The sequence below is a fragment of the Heptranchias perlo genome, chromosome 21, assembly GCF_035084215.1.
Source record: "Heptranchias perlo isolate sHepPer1 chromosome 21, sHepPer1.hap1, whole genome shotgun sequence".
Lineage (NCBI taxonomy): Eukaryota > Metazoa > Chordata > Chondrichthyes > Hexanchiformes > Hexanchidae > Heptranchias > Heptranchias perlo.
This window is the reverse complement of record NC_090345.1, coordinates 23795869-23815597: the sequence shown is the minus strand read 5'-3', so window position 1 is coordinate 23815597 and position 19729 is coordinate 23795869. Positions and strand designations below refer to the sequence as shown.

Genomic DNA, 19729 nt, shown 5'->3' with positions numbered 1-19729 from the left:
ATACCACAAATAAATGATTAAAATTTATTATAATTGCAGTCCCTTAAAAGAACCCTCAAAGCTATGAGATGAGGTTTTGCTGTAATTTGAATTTTAGTGTTCCATTTACTCTGTCTTTTAATGTTCCTTGTAATGAAGTCATTAGTAAAAAACACATCTGGAAGTTCTTTAGGGAACATTTAATTTTCTGCTGGTTTGTCAATAACATAACTCATGGCACAAAGGGCCCAGCTGCCTACAGAGTCATGCTGTAGAAATGTCTATTTTTTCTGTGCGTGGTACTAACTGTACCTAGAGCTGCAAAAAATTCAGCCGCACAAAGATAAAGTTTCCCCAGCAAACTCGGTCTGAGAGCTCTTTGACCCAAGAACATTGATATTTGCTAAGTTTTCACATAGAAAACAAGCATCACTTTCACAGCTTGCCGACCTCTGCTTTGGCCTGTTGCCCTTTCAGGTGAAAGGGGAGGCTAGAGAAAAGTCTAATGATGTCCATGCTCAATCCCTAGCTGCCCCCTGCCCCCAAGCTGTTGCCTAAAATAAGTAACCATGAATCTTTTGCTCTCTTCTAAAGGTGACTGTCAAGATGTACAAGCGAGGGGGTCAAGGCTGGTTTTGGAGGCCTGTCTCCAGCACAGTGGTTATTCCATACAACTCCCACATCGCATTCAGGGTCTGTGGAGAGGACACAGATGCAAAGATTCCAGCCAACAACATCGACAGAATCATCCTGAGCATATGAAATTGATTTCAGTATTAAACTGGCTATGGCAGCTGTGCCACATTATTACAATAATCTGCAGCCATTTTTCATTGATCAGTTAATTTGTGTTCTTCAAGTAATCGAAACGCAAATCTCATTAGCCATAGGTCAGTGGGCATGAAAAAGGGGAAAATTCATTTTGATAGCCTAGTTGGCTGAAAAAATGCAAAACATTAAGGTGTGTGAGTTAGAGTGCACCGTGAGCTCCAGTTTAAGGGTGTGCAGACACCCTCATAATTAATAACTAGAGGACAACTTTCCATTGTTAGTACAAGTGAGGTCATGCAGATGAGATGCGGGTTGATGCTCTGAATTATAAACAGATCTGCATGTCAGGTACTTAAATTAAAAAAGCTTTAATTAACACTACAGTTAGTTAAGGTGTTGAAAGAGATCATTTCTGTTCTGTTTATTTGCCTCTGTTTACTCTCGAGACAACACACTAATGATCCTTATTAAACATGAGAAGTGTGTTTTGTGCTGAAAGTAAAATTTTTTTAAAAGAGTAAATGAATTGTATCCTCTAAAAATGTAAAATGTGACTAATCTTTTTTTTATTAACGTATTATAAAGGCGAATTGTTTCATTTTGGTACTTTAAATGAGAATTAAGCTTCATAAATTTTAAAAGTGAATAAGACTGATTTTCTTCAATGTTGCACAGCCTCAATTCCCCAATGTAGTGAAGGGGAAAGGGGACAGAGACCGTTATGTCAAGTCTCCGTCCCCACTCTACTGCCCCAGGATTTCCAGGGATTTTTTGAATGGGTGATAATGGACCTATACCTGCAATAGGCTGTTGATATTGAAATACAGTGGGGAGGGCGATCCTGACCTTCCCGCCTCACTTTCCTGTATGTCCGGCCATGGGCTGCCCAAACTCTGGGGCACCCCAAAGAGCTAGAAGTGGAGCTTAACGCCAGGACCCTTCTTAGGCCAGAGGTTCTGAAAGGGGCCTAGAGACATCCTAAAAAGGGAATCGGCAACAAGTAAGGTTATCTTGCTCTTCCAGCAAATCTTTGGGCCTCAAGTCCTTCTGGCTGCTGCTGGAGAACAGCAGCCCAGAGGATAGTGGCCACAAGCACAGCTGCAGGCCTCAGCCCTGCTGCTGCACTGCTGTTTCCGCACCCATTGCTAGCACAAGGCCCTGCCAGAGGGCAAGTCTGCACTGGGGTAAGAAACCCGGGTAATCTGTGGCTTTCACAGACACAGCACATTTCAGGGACGCTGCATCTATCTGGTGAGAGGGTAGAGAAAAATTGTCCCTAATGAAGTTTTACAGGTATATGGAGAAATGCATGTGTTTTGCCCAGGACGGATGGTAAAGAATTTACCATTGGCTGCTCTAGCAGAAATACTGCTCCCACCCAAAATGTAAACACTTCCATATTGGTGGAATTTGAAAACTTTCTCCCCTGTGCAAACTTTATGTGCATTGGTGACTATTATCTTCTGACTTTAGCAGCAAAACACAGGGAAAATGTTTGTGGCAATTCTACCCAGGCAGTAAGTATGTATTTTATAAATTTTATTTCTGAAATTCTGTTTAATTAAAGATATTTTATGCTGGAGCTGGAGTCCTGTCTTTCCACTGATAGTGTTTGGCCTAGCCTTTGGCCCTCCTATCGTCACAACATTGCTCAACCAATCCTTCACCTCCACCTTTGATGCTCTTATCTCCAGTAATTCCTTTACTCTGTCACATCCCAGTTGATCCCCCTGGTGTGACGCTTATTTTCACTCCAAGTCCAAGGGGCACGGACATGTGCGTATCTGGTGCACAACTAGTTTAGCCATCCATGGACCACATAAAATGCGAATGTACCTTACTCTCCTCTGCCAAAACAGCCAACCACTCCAGGATCATTGTGGAGAGCAAAGATAACTCTGGCTTCTTTTCTCCACTACCAACCAGTTGGCAGTATCGACATTCAACCCTGAGCTGGCTGACTCCCTATACTCTCCATCATAAAGATCACCTCCATAACATCACCCATCTCCACCCCTATCTCTACCCAACTACCGCAGAAACCCTCATCCATACCGTTTTCATCTCAAGACTCAACTATTCCAACACGCTCCTGGCTTTCCTCCCATTCTCAACCCTCCCTAAACTTGAGCTCGTCCAAACTTCTGCTGCCTGTATCCTATCCTGCACCAGGTTCCGCTTATCTATCATCCCTGTCCTTGCTGGCCTACATTGACTCTTGGTCCCCTAACAGCTCCAATCTAAAATTTTCATCCTTGTGTTTAAATCCTTCATGGTCTCACCCTTCCCTATTTCTGTAATCTCCAGCCCTATAATTCCCCACCCACCCCCACTCCCGAACTCTCCATTTCTCAGACTGTGGACTTTTGTGCGTCCCTCCTCCCTTTGCTCCACCATTGGCAGCCGTGTCTTCAGCCTTCTAGGCTCCATACACTGGAATTCTCTCCTTTAACCCCTCCATCGCCCTCTCCTTCTTTAACACCCTCCTTGAAACCCACCTCTTTGACCAAGCTTTTGGTTGCCTCTCCCAATATCTTCTTCTTTAGCCCGACATCCATTTTTGTCTGATTTTGCCTCTGTGAAGCACCTTGGGATGTTTTAATACATTAAAGATGCTATATAAAAGTGAGTTGTCATTACCTTTGCCTACAAAAACAGGGGCTACATTTCAAAAATAAATTCTTTGGCTGTGAACCTCTTTGGAACATCTTGATGGCATGAAAGATGCTAAATAAATCCAAGTCTTTCTTACTCCTTGCATTAACAGAAAGGAAATGTGGCAGTATTGGGGGTTTGCTACCATCATTAAATAGAAAATTCAAATTACTGCTGTCAGGCAGTGACCATCTCAAACAAGAGAAACCGCAACAACCTCCTCTTGACCACTATTAGCGAGCCCCCCACCATCGGTCTCTTGGGGATCACCATCACCAGAAGCTGAACTGGACCAGCCACATCAACAACCTGGCTTACATTATTGAGAGCACGTCTTTCTAGTTCACTGGTACATCTTGCACACAGTTAGGTACAGGAGACCGCCAGATGTGATTATACCAACTACTTGTATTCAGCCACAAAGGTGATTACATCAGTGATGGTCTCTGCCTCAATAACCATTTGTCATTGTAGGGACGTAGGGCATGATTTTATTAGGGAGCCGGGAAGGGGGCGGTGGGGGATGGAATTCCTGACGGGAAGTACGGCTTTCCCGGATGTCCTTACGATTTTGATGTCTTATTTTTTTTTGACGGTTTCCCGCCCGACAGGCTGGCCTCAGTCGGATGGCAAAGGAGGAAGGAAGAGGATGTGAACAAGTAAGTGTTAAATGGTGGTGGGGGGTTGGTCAATCATCGGGGGGGCTCAGTCATCCAGGGGGGGGGGCGAGGTGTTGGTGTCGGGGGGTCATCGCAAGGGGGGTCCGAGATCATGGAAGAGGGGTCGGAGATCGTGGGAGGGATCAGAGATCGTGGGGGAGGTGGTCGCTGCAGGTAGGCTTGTTGGGCTTGGGGGAAGCACTCCTGCTCCTCTGGACCCACAAGCTATGCTATAAAGACACTTACCTGCTGTTTCGGGCCTTCTCGCCTCCTCTCACGTGGCGTGAAGTAGAAGGCCTGGGAATCCTGGCCTCCAGGGGTTAAAAACAAAAAAGCTGTTAAAATGGAGACCCGCAACCTCCTTGAAAGCTTTTAATGACCAACCCACCTCCTTAGAGTGAGATGGTCGCACCCCCCTCCCCTCGTCCCACCTCCATTAAAACCAGAAATGGGCGGGTTTTAGATTTTTAAAATTTTTATTGCCCTGCCCCCAACCCACCCGTTTTTCTGAGTTAAAATTATGCCCGTAATCTTTCAGGTAGCATTTAGATAACGAGAGATCTTTCACAATTAGCATATGGTTCCAATTACTGGCCAGAGCTAAATATATTCAGGCTTGTCAACGTTGAATGGAGGGTTATGTTCTTGTTTGACCAAGATGGGTCTTTAGGAGGAAAAGCATACCATATGTCGTCAGAATCAGTTGGGGAGTATAATAATAGGTGGCAGATCCATTACTGCCCATTATGTGCCCAGCCAAAGTTGAATTTTACCCCCTATGAGTTCTTCATTTGTCTGTCTAATGGTTTAACACTAAAAGAGGAATCAGTGCAATAAAGTGAGTCACCTGATTGGTCAGCTATTTGATTAGTGGAAAAAAGGGGTTTACCTTGTGGAGTTCAATGTATAAAAGATGGTGCTTTGACACTAATAATTCAGCTGGACAGATGATTTATAGAGGGGCTAAAGGAGTTCACAGAGGCTTAGATAAATCTGAAAAAGAGTTCAGAAGGTTAAAGAAAGGAATAGCTAATGAAGCAAGTCTTCTAAGCTGAAAGGATAAAAGCAGGACTTCAAGTTTTACGTCTAGCCACGAAAAGGAAAATATATCACTTGTATATAAGAGTTAGGTTTCTGAGAACAGAGGGGAAGGTTAGTTCTACGCGGAAGAGACCAGACGTCAGAAGAAGGAAGAACAACTATGGCTAAAAACAGAGATTCACCTCACTGATCTTCCCAGGGAGAACATGAGTAACGACAGGGAGATGAGGCAACCAACTCTACTACACTGACTCTAGAGAACGAGGTTGTATAAGATCAAGGAATTATTGCTAAAGCTACGAGATTATCAACAATAAGCTGAATTAACCAAACATTAAACATATCCGGTAGACTTGTTATTCTAAGCTGTTAACTTGTCAGCTGTACAAAGAATCTAATCGGAAATTAACCTTGCTGACTGACATATGTCAATCTTGGATGTCGAGCTTGGTGTCAGCTTCTAATAAGCAGAACCCAGCTACTAATTGTGCTGTCAGAAATTTTAGAAGATGTTCAGGATCCTTATTTCCTCAGAAAAAAAATCAGGATAGTGGCAGAAGGATTTTCATAAAATATTTGGAGCAATCTCAATGACTTTCTCTTATTGGTGGATTTTTCGGCTTAAGAACATAAGAAATAGGAGCAGGAGTAGGCCAATCGGCCCTTCGAGCCTGCGCTTGATTCTTTGGTTCAGAGACTTCTTAGTAGAACCTCAATAGTAGTTTTACAGTTCTGTTCCTCACTTTTAATTTGTATGTACCCTAACACTTCAGTTATGATTCGTTCTTCTATAGATATGCGGTTTCAGCCAGTCAAGCATGACAGGAATTTTGATAGCAGGATATGGTAGCACTGCAGAGGGTGCCGGGGTCAGAAGCACCAAGGGGGGGGCCTTAAGATCTCTCAGGACTGTGATGGTCTTGAGGTCTGGCTCCATAAGTGTGGGTCCTAGGGTATGGTAGCAATGGGGCGGATGGCTTTGGGGCCTTACTGAACTAGGGAGGAGGTCTAAAGGTCTGGCAACACTGTGGAGGGGGTGGGGTCCTTGGGTCTGGGAACATTTATTGGGTCCTATCATCTGGGAGCAGGAGGCGCACAGACTGGGAACACTAGAGAGGGAGACCCAAGAAATGGGAGCATTGCAGAGAGGGGGGTCCTGGAGTCCAGATACGTTATTAGGTCTGGAGTACTGGGGTCTGCTTAAGTGTATTAGAGCTTGAAGGGGTTCTTAAGATGTGTATGAACTGGAGGGGAGGGGGGAGAGGGAGTGTACCAGTGTCTGAGGGGTAGGCCTTGGGATCCAAAGTTTTGGGAGCACTAGGAGGCGGGTCCTGGGAACACATGGGGACAAGGATGTATCTTTTCAATCCCTCCAAAGGGGGACATTTTTTTTTTTTATTCGTTCACGGGATGTGGGCGTCGCTGGCAAGGCCGGCATTTATTGCCCATCCCTAATTGCCCTCGAGAAGGTGGTGGTGAGCCGCCTTCTTGAACCGCTGCAGTCCGTGTGGTGACGGTTCTCCCACAGTGCTGTTAGGAAGGGAGTTCCAGGATTTTGACCCAGCGACAATGAAGGAACGGCGATATATTTCCAAGTCGGGATGGTGTGTGACTTGGAGGGGAACGTGCAGGTGGTGTTGTTCCCATGCGCCTGCTGCCCTTGTCCTTGTCCTTCTAGGTGGTAGAGGTCGCGGGTTTGGGAGGTGCTGTCGAAGAAGCCTTGGCGAGTTGCTGCAGTGCATCCTGTGGATGGTGCACACTGCAGCCACAGTGCGCCGGTGGTGAAGGGAGTGATTATTTAGGGTGGTGGATGGGGTGCCAATCAAGCGGGCTGCTTTATCTTGGATGGTGGCGAGCTTCTTGAGTGTTGTTGGAGCTGCACTCATCCAGGCAAGTGGAGAGTATTCCATCACACTCCTGACTTGTGCCTTGTAGATGGTGGAAAGGCTTTGGGGAGTCAGGAGGCGAGTCACTCGCCGCAGAATACCCAGCCTCTGACCTGCTCTCGTAGCCACAGTATTTATATGGCTGGTCCAGTTAAGTTTCTGGTCAATGGTGACCCCCAGGATGTTGATGGTGGGGGATTCGGCGATGGTAATGCCGTTGAATGTCAAGGGGAGGTGGTTGGACTCTCTCTTGTTGGAGATGGTCATTGCCTGGCACTTATCTGGCGCGAATGTTACTTGCCACTTATCAGCCCAAGCCTGGATGTTGTCCAGGTCTTGCTGCATGCGGGCTCGGACTGCTTCATTATCTGAGGGGTTGCGAATGGAACTGAACACTGTGCAGTCATCAGCGAACATCCCCATTTCTGACCTTATGATGGAGGGAAGGTCATTGATGAAGCAGCTGAAGATGGTTGGGCCTAGGACACTGCCCTGAGGAACTCCTGCAGCAATGCCCTGGGGCTGAGATGATTGGCCTCCAACAACCACTACCATCTTCCTTTGTGCTAGGTATGACTCCAGCCACTGGAGAGTTTTCCCCCTGATTCCCATTGACTTCAATTTTACTAGGGCTCCTTGGTGCCACACTCGGTCAAATGCTGCCTTGATGTCAAGGGCAGTCACTCTCACCTCACCTCTAGAATTCAGCTCTTTTGTCCATGTTTGGACCAAGGCTGTAATGAGGTCTGGAGCCGAGTGGTCCTGGCGGAACCCAAACTGAGCATCGGTGAGCAGGTTATTGGTGAGTAAGTGCCGCTTGATAGCACTGTCGACGACACCTTCCATCACTTTGCTGATGATTGAGAGTAGACTGATGGGGCGGTAATTGGCCGGATTGGATTTGTCCTGCTTTTTGTGGACAGGACATACCTGGGCAATTTTCCACATTGTCGGGTGGATGCCAGTGTTGGAGCTGTACTGGAACAGCTTGGCTAGAGGCGCAGCTAGTTCTGGAGCACAAGTCTTCAGCACTACAGCGGAGATGTTGTCGGGGCCCATAGCCTTTGCTGTATCCAGTGCACTCAGCCGTTTCTTGATATCACGTGGAGTGAATCGAATTGGCCGAAGACTGGCTTCCGTGATGGTGGGGATATCGGGAGGAGGCTGAGATGGATTATCCACTCGGCACTTCTGGCTGGAGATGGTTGCAAACGCTTCAGCCTTGTCTTTTGCACTCACGTGCTGGACTCCGCCATCATTGAGAATGGGGATGTTTGCAGAGCCTCCTCCTCCCGTTAGTTGTTTAATTGTCCACCACCATTCACGACTGGATGTGGCAGGACTGCAGAGCTTTGATCTGATCCGTTGGTTGTGGAATCGCTTAGCTCTGTCTATAGCATGTTGCTTCCGCTGTTTAGCATGCATGTAGTCCTGAGTTGTAGCTTCACCAGGTTGGCACCTCATTTTTTTTTAGGTACGCCTGGTGCTGCTCCTGGCATGCTCTTCTACACTCCTCATTGAACCAGGGTTGATCCCCTGGCTTGTTGGTAATGATAGAGTGAGGAACATGCCGGGCCATGAGGTTACAGATTGTGCTGGAATACAATTCTGCTGCTGCTGATGGCCCACAGCGCCTCATGGATGCCCAGTTTTGAGCTGCTAGATCTGTTCTGAATCTATCCCATTTCGCACGGTGGTAGTGCCACACAACACGTTGGATGGTGTCCTCAGTGCGAAGACGGGATTTCGTCTCCACGAGGACTGTGCAGTGGTCACTCCTACCAATACTGTCATGGACAGATGCATTTGCGACAGGTAGATTGGTGAGGACGAGGTCAAGTAAGTTTTTCCCTCGCTCACCACCTGCCGCAGGCCCAGTCTAGCAGCTATGTCCTTCAGGACTCGGCCAGCTCGGTCAGTAGTGGTGCTACCGAGCCACTCTTGGTGATGGATATTGAAGTCCCCCACCCAGAGTACATTTTGTGCCCTTGCTACCCTCAGTGCTTCCTCCAAGTGGTGTTCAACATGGAGGAGGACTGATTCATCAGCTGAGGGAGGACGGTAGGTGGTAATCAGCAGGAGGTTTCCTTGCCCATGTTTGGCCTGATGCCATGAGATTTCATGGGGTCCAGAGTCAATGTTGAGGACTCCCAGGGCCACTCCCTCCTGATTGTATATCACTGTACCGCCACCTCTGGTGGGTCTGTCCTGCCGGTGGGACAGGACATACCCAGGGATGGTGATGGAAGAGTCTGGGACGTTGGCTGAAAGATATGATTCTGTGAGTATGGCTATGTCAGGCTGTTGCTTGACTAGTCTGTGGGACAGCTCTCCCAATTTTGGCACAAGTCCCCAGATGTTAGTAAGGAGGACCTTGCAGGGTCGACTGGGCTTGGTGTTTTGCCGTTGTCGTGTCCGGTGCCTAGTGGTCCGATGCCGGGTGGTCCGTCCGGTTTTAATCTTATTATGACTTTTCGTAGCGAGATTTTACAATTGAGTGGCTTGCTAGGCCATTTCAGAGGGCAATTAAGAATCAACCACATTGCTGTGGGTCTGGAGTCACATATAGGCCAGACCGGGTAAGGGCGGCAGGCTTCCTTCCCTAAAGGACATTAGTGAACAGATGGGTTTTTACGACAATCCGGTAGTTTCATGGCCATCATTACTGATACTAGTATTTTAATTCCAGATTTTTTATTTAATTAATTGAATTTAATTAATTGAATTTAAATTCGCCAGCTGCCGTGGCGGGATTTGAACTCATGACTCTGGATTTTAGTCCAGGCCTCTGGATTACTAGCCCAGTAACATAACCACTATGCTACCGTACCGTACATAGTTAACACTAGGTGAGACGAGGCTTGATGCAAATTTTAAGCTGCTTTATTTCACAGTCCAGTGAACATACAAAGCAACAGTTATGAACAGATTCACATAGTCCAAATCGGTATAACTTATCTTTTCATAATGATACAAAATAAAGACTATGACCACTCTTCCTCACATCAATTGTGGACACAGCATTAACTCTGTCAGCAACTTTGTTTCAAAAACACTGGAACTTACTCTTGATAGCATTAACACTCCATGCCCTGAAAAGATACTCTTTCCCTTCTAGGACCACATCTACTAGTTCAGACAGACAGGGCTGTGAATCAAATTTCCCTGATGGACAGCTGAAAGTTTGCACTCTCTGCAGCTGGTTTAACATTTGTAATGTTAATGTTGTCAAACTGTATGGCACACAATAGCTACTATATTATAGAGTATGAGCATGATTTTGACCTGGAGCCAGGAAGAGAGTGGGTAGGTAGATTTTTGCATGGGAAACCCAGCAGTGAAGTGAGTGCATTGGAATCTGTGATCACAACTCAATTGAAGGCAATTATTTTTGCTTCTGGGATCCCGCACGACAGTCGCCCAGATTGACATATTGGCTGGCTGTTGGGCGGGAAGGCTGGAGATTGGAGAGGAGGGAGGACAGGATTGTGGGCCATAGTGGACATTAGGGGTGAGGGGCTCAGACGCTGGGAGGACATTGGGGGGGGGGGGGATGGAGAAGATAGCTGGGAGGTGATCGAGTCGGCAGAAGAGTCTGTACTCAGAAGGGTCGGAGGTCGGGAGTCATCAGAAGAGTCAGCGGTTGGGAGTCAGCAGAAGAGTCGGAGGTCGGAAGTTAGCAGAAAAGTCGGAGATCAGGAGAAGAGTCAGAGTTTGGGAGAGGGGTCAGCCATCGGGACGGATCTCCGACCTCAGGGTGGGGGGGGATGGTGGTGGGTCGGCCGATCGCGGCGGGTAAGCTTGTTGAGTCTGGAGGAAACACTCCTGCTCCTCCTGGCCCAGTGCAACCGGCATTTCTCGCCTCATTTCACCTGGCAAGATTCATGAGCCCCAGTAAAGCCGTCCTGGAGATGTTAAATTTAAAGTTGAGTAACATCAAATATTTAAAAAAAACTTACCTTAACTATTTCAACGAGGTTAATTTCCCTGCTAACAACACTCCCATTGGCACTAATTGGGAACGCAACATCCGCCATTCGGCTGCACACATGCGTGCATTCAGACACGACCACGTTAAACCTGGAAGTGGGCACATTGTAGCCAGGTTGGGGTCACAATCGCAAAAACTAGTATTTTTACCTCCCACCTGTCTCCAACCCACCCGTTCTTGGGGGTTAAAATTCCCCTCGATGTGCAAATACAGGGTGATAATCAGGTTTCCACAAATCGTTCAAAGTGCTTTCTGAATTTTTCTTTTGTGTTCACCTTTTCCACTCAAATTTCTAATGTCCAATATATGGGTTTAACCAAAATAGTACATTCAAAAAATTACATATTTCACAATAGCATGATTTTATTTAAGGTGACCTTCAGGGGTGAGGGTGTTACATCTGGGTTGGAAGGTCATGGGTTCAAGTCCCACTCCAGAGTCTTGAGGATATAACCTAAGCTGACACTTCAGTGCAGTACTGAGGGAGTGCTGCACTGTCGGAGGTGCTGTCTTTGGGATGAAGCCACCTGAGAGGAAAGGCACTCTGCCCCTCTCCTTTGCCCCCCCCCCATTCCCTTTTTCCTCTTTTTGTCCCACTTTCCCCCTGCTCTCTTTACCCTTCTCCCCACTTTCCCCCTGCTCTCTTTACCCTTCTCCCCACTAAGACCTCTCCTCTCTTCCTCTCCACCCCTTCCTTCCCTCTTTCCTCGCAGTCCTTTTCCACTTCTCCATCCCCTCAATTTCTTCGTCTTCTCCTCCCCACCTCCTATCCCCATCTTCCCCTCCCTCCTCCTCCTCCCTGATTCCTTCGTCTTCCCTCTCCTCCCATCTCCCCATCTTGCCTCCCCTGTCCCCATGACATCTCCTCATTCAGCCTCTATCCCCTCCTCCCCATCCCCTCTTCCCTATCCTCTCTTCCTTTCGCAACCTCCCCCTCCATCTCCCCTTTTCTCTTCCCCTCCTTTTTCCCCTCCCCTTCCTTTGTCCTCCACCTTTTTCTCCTCCCCTTCCCCTTCATTATGTTTCTCCTGCCCTTTCTCCCTCCCTCCGCACACTAACCCTGCTTCACCTGAAGACTGTGCTTAGTTCAGCGGAGCTACAGGAGATTGACTAATAATATATTAAAAATCTGCATGCAGTTCCTGTCTACAAAACCTTACTTCCTGATATCACACTTTTGTATCAACTCGTCCTATTATAAATTCCTACATCTACATTTAATGGAAACTGCCTATGTAAACTTGTCACACAGTAATTACCATCCCCACCCCCTCCAGTGGTGGCACTGTAGCACTTCAATTTTCCGTCTCCCATCTCCTCAACCTGTACTGTGGAGAAATTACTAGACTCCAACCAGTTGTACTTCTCTGCTTCACAAATTGCCATAAGTTTTGCTGTTTAACTAGAAATAATATCAAATCAAAGTATTATGTAACTATAAGGACAGAAAGTACAACTTCAGAATGATAACTGAATTACGTTTGTGCACCCTTGTCCAATTATCTCCTGCCCTCTAACCCTGCTTCACTTGAAGACTATATTTGGTCTTGACTCCCATAAGCAACACCACATGACATGGACCAGTTAATATTAAATCCAAAAAGCTGGAAAGTTTCTCCCAACATACAACAAGGATGATTTTAAATGGAATGTGTTAGTGTTAATAAACCTCCAAAAATTAAGTTCCTAGAACAAAAGGAGGAAACCTCTCTTTTGTCTCCCTTCACCCTTGGCATGCCATAAGGATGAACTAACTATAAGAGTGAAGAGGTTGACAATGGTGAAAAACAGTGGCTGCATAATGCCAGAACTGCAACATCATACCCGATGTAGAAGAAGCAAAATGGTGGGAAAGCTGCATTATGATTTAGGGATATTAGGGGAAGATTTCCTCTGTGTAGTAAAATCTTAAATCTATTCTTTGCAGATGCATTTATGATTTTGCTCCAGTTAACACATGGAGGCAGGCTTCTTCCATAGTTAGAACATCATTGGCAGGAACTTGAGAATGACTGAACTGGTATCAGCATTATAGTGTGATTACTTGTATGCTATTCACATCTGTGCAAAATCCTGACACTCCTATGGATTGTTGCTCTTCCAGTCTGATAAATCTAAACTACAATAATCATAGTGTACTACAGTAGTCGTGATGAATAGAAATTGGCTTAAAAGCTCCAGAATTAAAAACTCTTTAGTTTGACAAAGGAGGCTCAATTTTCAGAAAAAATAGGCAAAGTATTTCTTTTTAGTATCATAAAAATCAATGTACAATATATACCTAATATAAAATTACCAGAAAAAGTGTTATTTCCCATTAAAATCCTCTCTACTTACTATGTGATGTTTGGAGCACTTTCATCACAGCCACTATAGCATTTGGCCTGTTATGGAGTCTATCCAAACAAGTAGAACTGACTCAGCACAGATGAATTGAATTTGGAACCGTGCTACAGCCACACCACACTGTGCACTGGTCCACTCAGCCATTGAGGCACTTCTCACATTTTTAAATGATACGATGCAAATGTAATTGTGGGCCAGCCATAATACAGGAACTGGGTCACAGAGTGATTCTGCACACATGCGCTCCAGAGTGATTGGATGTACCCAGCAAGATATTCACTCGGAAGTAAAATTAATGGTGTGATGACCTGAGTCAAAAATAGCCTTGAATGTCACCAGCCTTTTAAAGATGTGAATATTTTATTTTAGCACACTAATCTGTCATTATAAATATAATCGCTTAGGAACAGTGGAATAATTAAACCCTGCTGCAAATGAAAGAAGGTAGCGGTGTCACAAAAGATTGCAAGTTTTTCAATTAGATTTTAAGCTTTCCCACTTATTGGCTGACATTTATAACCTGTCCACTAGATGCCGAAATGATGGACTATTGTTTTGGGCTAGCTATATTTATAGAGCATTCTATAAGAAATCAATGTTTATATGTGTCTGGGGAGTTTGTAGGTGATGCAGGCGAATAGATGTTAGGTAGGGCTCTATAGAAAACACAGAAAGCAAGCTAAATAAAATTACTCAAAACTGCATAGTGGCAGGAGGATTTTTGTATTCTGTTGAAGTTTGGTTTGTTAGATAGACAGCATTATTGAATTCCCTCATATCTTGCTGCTCTCAATTTAATCAATCTATTTCACATAGCCAATACAGTCCCCGGAAGCAAAATAATGCTAGGAGCTTCTGTTCTTTGTTTATTGATCAGGTGGCTTGTAGAATATATGGTCTGGAATTTCCTAGATCTGATTTTCGCCAAAATTTCCTGAGAATTTCATCAGCATATATAAAAACAGGCATGAAACAAGCGGAAATCAGCGTAAACAATCGAGGCCAGAGGAAAATGTGAAACACATGCCATTTATCTTCCTCAAGTCTCTCTTTATCTTATTGATGTTTTGAAAATTGAAATTTGAAGCCATCATTTATGTACATTAAGCACAGCATGTTAAAGAGAATGTAATTGTGGAAGCTTTTCTCTTTTTAATATGCCAGATTCTGATGCTATAAATAAGCATGCAAAGATATAAAAAATACAGTGCAGGTTTCAGTAAGGAGTAATTTTTTAAAAACAGGCCATTCCTTATGTGCCTTTCACAGAGGAGCATGCAGGTATGGTTATGAGGGAAGGTCCATTTTCAGGTGGAGAATGTGTGCTTAAAGGTGCAAACGCAGGTACACACTGTAGTTCTTTGAAGTCCTAGAACACAGTGAGAGTAAGTGGTGAGGAAATGACACACCTGGTACATTACAAGCTGTGGGTGACTTGTCTTACCTTGCAAGGTCATTGAACTATTTTATGCATTGCAGAGTTGTCTGGGGAGGTGCTGGAGATGGCATTGAACACCAATGCCACCTCCCTCCAGGGGGCTGTAGTCACTGCTAACCCTAACCCTGCCCCCCTCCCTCCACCCCCACCATGCCAAACAGGCCTCATCTCCTGGAGGAGGACTTCCAATTCACTGTTGGTAAAATGAACTGCCAATGTAGCTTCCTCTTTCCTTGAGCTGTCTGGCCCTTTAAGCCGTTGCAGGACTTTAAATCCTGCAACAACACAAGGTTTTCTGTGTTGGCACAAACCACCAAGTGCTGTCAGGACTCCCGCTGGAGAATAGACCCCAGAAAAATGGCCAATGCCACCAATGTACACATGGGGCAGACGGGAGTCCCACTCTGCATTGGAGCTGAGTGGAAAGTCCCATTCATATGTTAAAGGCTGATAGTTGGGTTCTAGCTAGAGACCAAGTCCAGTGCCACACAGCGCTATGGCAACACAAAAGATTCGAGACTTTGATTACAAGCAACCCAATATACTTTGCCACAGGGGTGCAGTAAAAACAATTCTTCAGTTCACTTCAACAATAATGTTGTCATAAGGGACACCACTATAAAAGTAAATGTACTATTGTGTAGTTGATGGAGTTATTTTCATAAATTCGTGATAAAGATGTTACCAGTAGGAAGTGCAGCCAATAGCCAATCCTCTGTGCCATTATAATTGATTTAAGGCTTTGTGGTTGACAAAATCAAAGGCCTTTTCAAAATCAACAAAGTCTACACAAAATTAACTGCTGGGGTAAATTTTAGTACAAGAACGGGTGGTTTGGGGGCGGGTGAGAAGGTAAAAATTGTGATAAAAAGTAAAACTTGCCTCCAACCCACCCACTTTCGGTTTTAACGGAGGCAGGTCAAGGTGTAGGCAGCCAACCCGCTCTCAGGAGGTGGGACGATCAGTAAAATCTTTTAAGTCGGCCTCAGGCCTCCATTTCATAGCTTTTTTATTTTTAACTCCTGGGGGCCGAGATTCTCGGACCCTCTGCTTCACGCTGTAAGAGGAGGCAAGAAGGCCCGGATCAACAGTGCCTTTATTGCACTGCTTGAGGGCCAGGAGGAGCAGGAGTGTTTCCTCCAGGCCCAACAAGCCTAACTGCCGCGATCTCACACACGGGTTGGGATGGGATGGGATGGGATGGGATGGGCTGGGCTGCCACCACCCCCCCCCCCCCCCCACCCCGAATCTAAGACTTACTGCTGTCATCCGCTCCCTCGCAGTTCTCCTGTCCGACTGACAGCCAGCCTGTCAAACCCATACTTCCTGGTTTCCCATCCGGAAATGACCCCCCCACCCCGCTCTCTTCCTGGCTGAAAGTTAAAATTTACCCACTGAACTCTCTTTTTCTGCAGTAGGCATGGGGATTACAAAAATTAGGATGATAGTGGAATGGCCCAGTATGAACTGACTGCTGTTGTAACTGAGAACTCTACATTTCTGCTAATCAAGGCTTTGCCATTGGTGAGGTCCCACAAAACATGGAACAATCGAAATGGTGTCCTTTTCATTTTCATATTTCCTGTGGCCAGTCAGACAAATTTTGCTGTAATTAGTCCACCATTTGCTGATCACCATTTTCAATCATAACTGGGGTGATATTGCAACAGCCTGGGGTTCTTTCCATTTTCAACTGGCAAATCGCTTGTAAAGCTTCAATCTGAGTGATGTTTGGCACTTGGTTGAACTTTGACAAAATTATTGGTGTAGTAACAAGCTGTATCCCTGCACTGAATAAATGGTCAAAGTTTTCCACCCATCAGCAACTGCAGTTTGCCCAACTGGTCAGAAGATGTCTGTTATTATCTTTGATCAACAGTACTGGTTGGTATTGGTTGCGCCACATTTCCCTTACCTTTTGGAAGCTTGTTCTAGGATGGGCACACGTAGCTACTTTCAGTCATTAGGTGCTCATTGGATCATGCCACTGTTTCCTGGAAGTTGGAAGTTCTGGGAAGTCATCCCCATAAATTTAATCTCCTACAACTCAAAAGACAAGAAATGGCAAACTGCCTCAATGAAAAACAATATTCCCTACTGGCCATGCCAAAATTTTATAACCCCGGTCAGAAGTTCTTAGGTTTGTATTGATAGGTCATCTCAAAACTCCCACGCTGTGGAAATGTGAAGTGTTAGCATTGATATTTATAATGTTTGATATACTGGCAAATAAGTGTTGCCTATTACCAAATCTCAATGCACAAGTTGTATAATATGACCCTTTAGCATTATGACATCACGATCAGCAAACGTCAAACTTTTAACATTTTGAATTTGCCCTACCTTTCAGATATGACATTAAATATTTAATTGCTACAATGTAATATAACAATGGTAACCTTTTAGCCAAGAGTGTCTTTGCAATAAACTACTCCTGCACTTTCATTAAATGCTTTAGTGTTCAATCAGCATAGAAACAATTTATTGCCTCATACATTCATGAGAAACAGAAGTTATCATTTTTAGGAGCCGGTGGAATATGTATGTATACTGCTAGACAAAAACTGGCATTTATTTGACCAAAAATAAAGTCAAATGATGTTTTTAATATGGCTTGCTATCTCTGTACACATTTTGGGGGTGTTTTATAAGAACACAAGAAAGTATAGAATGAGAAAAAGACATTTGATTCATCAGACCTTCCCTCCCCCACACACCATGTACAATATTCCATATCGTGCTCTTTACCCAAACAACTCAATCTCTTGAAGGAGGTAGCTAAACAAAGGTAAAAACTGTAAGAAAATAAAAATCTGAGATTTCTTTGTGAGCAAAACTTCAGAACATTAATCCAACCTGAATACCCACATTATTTAATTCTAACCACTTGCAAGTCACAACTGAAACAATTACAGCCACAATGTATTCTGCAGTGAATATGATCTCCATGAGGGGAATATTCCTCCAGTCAATAACTTTAGCAAAAAAAGTTAGTAATAAATACACACCATGATTTGTTACAGGTATACAGAGTTGAGATAACCTGTTTCAATTTATAATAAAATGCTCTTCAAATAGTACTTGATTAGTCTTCTTGATAAAAGCTTAACATTGGCTGGATACTTGGCTGGATGATAGCTACATCATTAAATAAATTTAAAACAGAAATAGACAGTTTCCTAGAAGTAAAGGGAATTAGGGGTTACGGGGAGCGGGCAGGAAATTGGACATGAATTTAGATTTGAGGTTAGGATCAGATCAGCCATGATCTTATTGAATGGCGGAGCAGGCTCGAGGGGCCGATTGGCCTACTCCTGCTCCTATTTCTTATGTTCTTATGATGCTTTCAATGAATGGTTAATAATCATGCCCTTGTCCTTGTCCATCTTTGCCAATGGACATCTGTTATTGTGTACCATGTTTCACACTTCCCGTTTCATCGTGCATTATTTTACATTTATCCACATTCAAATCCATTTGGTATTTTTTAAAAGTGTTAATTTACCAGCACACGTCATTGTGGTGGGGGCAATGTGGGGGGGCAGGCATAGCGCACAAAAGACTAGGGAAGTCAAACTCAATGTGCAGGCACAAAATGGAGTCTAGTAGCAAGGAGTGCAGCATCGAATCCTCTGTTTGTTGACTGTCAAAGTGAATGCTGCTGCATGAGATGGGTGCAGGGAGGGTTGCACTCCAGAGAATCTTCTCCACAAAAAAGTAGTCCACCTTATCTTTATGGCAGGAGTTGTCAGCTAGGCTCAATGCTATGTACATAATGTGCAAAACCCGGGAACAAATGCAAAAGGAAACTACATTCATTAAGAAACCAGTCAAGACCCAACAGTTTCATATGCACAATAGATGGTCCAAGATTGTAAGCTACAAAGTGCTGCCAATCAAGCTGTTCCACATTTACTTCTTGGCCACCTGAGGCATCACATAACCTTAAAGCTCTTTCATAGCATTTCATGCATACCCATACTTCAATAGAACATGCATTCATCTTACAATTGACAGCCTTGAAACACTGACATCTTCCAAGGTCTTTACATATCAAATCATTGTAACACAACCTAGTTGTATGGTGCATGGTTACTTACTGACACCTAGGATGGGCACATGCCTGTCACATGTGTGTGTGTATATATATGTGTGTGTGTGTGTGTGTGTGTGTGTGTGTATGTGTGTGTGTGTTTCTTCAACTTACAAGATCTGAAAAATACTCCTCTGCTTGAACAACAGATGGCACATAATACAAGGGAAGAGACCTAAATTAGAGAAGAGGGGTCACAGATGAAAAGCTCTTTATTCCTTTGGAATAGGCTGTCTTGGATATCCTTGCATGTAAGAGCACCAAGGACATAGGGGAAGGGGAAGCACAGGCCGCCAAGAAGCTCAGAACTAGTACTATTCCACTCATGTCTTGTTTCTCTTCACACTCACTGCCACTCAGGCATAGACACCACCACATAAACATCACATACAGTACATTGCAAATCAAACTTTGTTTGACAGTATCTCTTGCAGCTAATCAAGTGGAGGACAATTGGATTCTGTTACAGACCGTCAAAGGTAGGTAAAGGAAGATGACAATATTTTATAAAATAAGATAAGGATATGATTAGATAATGGATGACTTCAACAAATTGAACATAAACTAGGAATACCCCAATTGAAGTGTGGCAAAAGAATCTGAACTAGTAAATATGGTCTAGAATGTTTCTAGAAACAGTGCGGCAGACTTCCCGATCAGGCCTCAATTGGGTAACAGTCAAGTTGTGCATTATCACCTGCCCAACTGTTATAGCGGAATTTTAACTCTCCCTGATCGACGGGAAAGGAATGGAGGAGCAGTTAAAATGCAACAGCTCCACTTCCTGCTCCATTCCAGCCGATCTGCGATTTTAACGCCACCTGGTTTGATATTTCCTCCTCTCAGACTTACCTTGCTCAAAGTCTCCTC

At 44.6% G+C, this 19729-nt stretch overlaps 1 protein-coding gene across 5 annotated transcripts in view; it reads left to right on the top strand.

Moving 5' to 3' along the window:
* The window catches only part of si:zfos-911d5.4 (uncharacterized), a 154203-nt gene extending 151871 nt beyond the window's left edge, over positions 1-2332 (top strand). For 3 of the 5 annotated variants that reach the window (XR_010966690.1, XM_068002316.1, XM_068002315.1), the window contains one exon: positions 574-663. Coding sequence is in view for 2 of the 5 variants with exons in the window: in XM_068002312.1 (XP_067858413.1) it covers positions 574-741 (168 nt within the window). In the remaining 3 variants the exon portion in view is untranslated. Of the gene's footprint in view, positions 1-573 lie in introns of all 5 variants that reach the window. The other 2 variants (XM_068002312.1, XM_068002314.1) reach the window with 1 other exon arrangement.
* The last annotated feature ends 17397 nt before the right edge of the window (positions 2333-19729 follow it).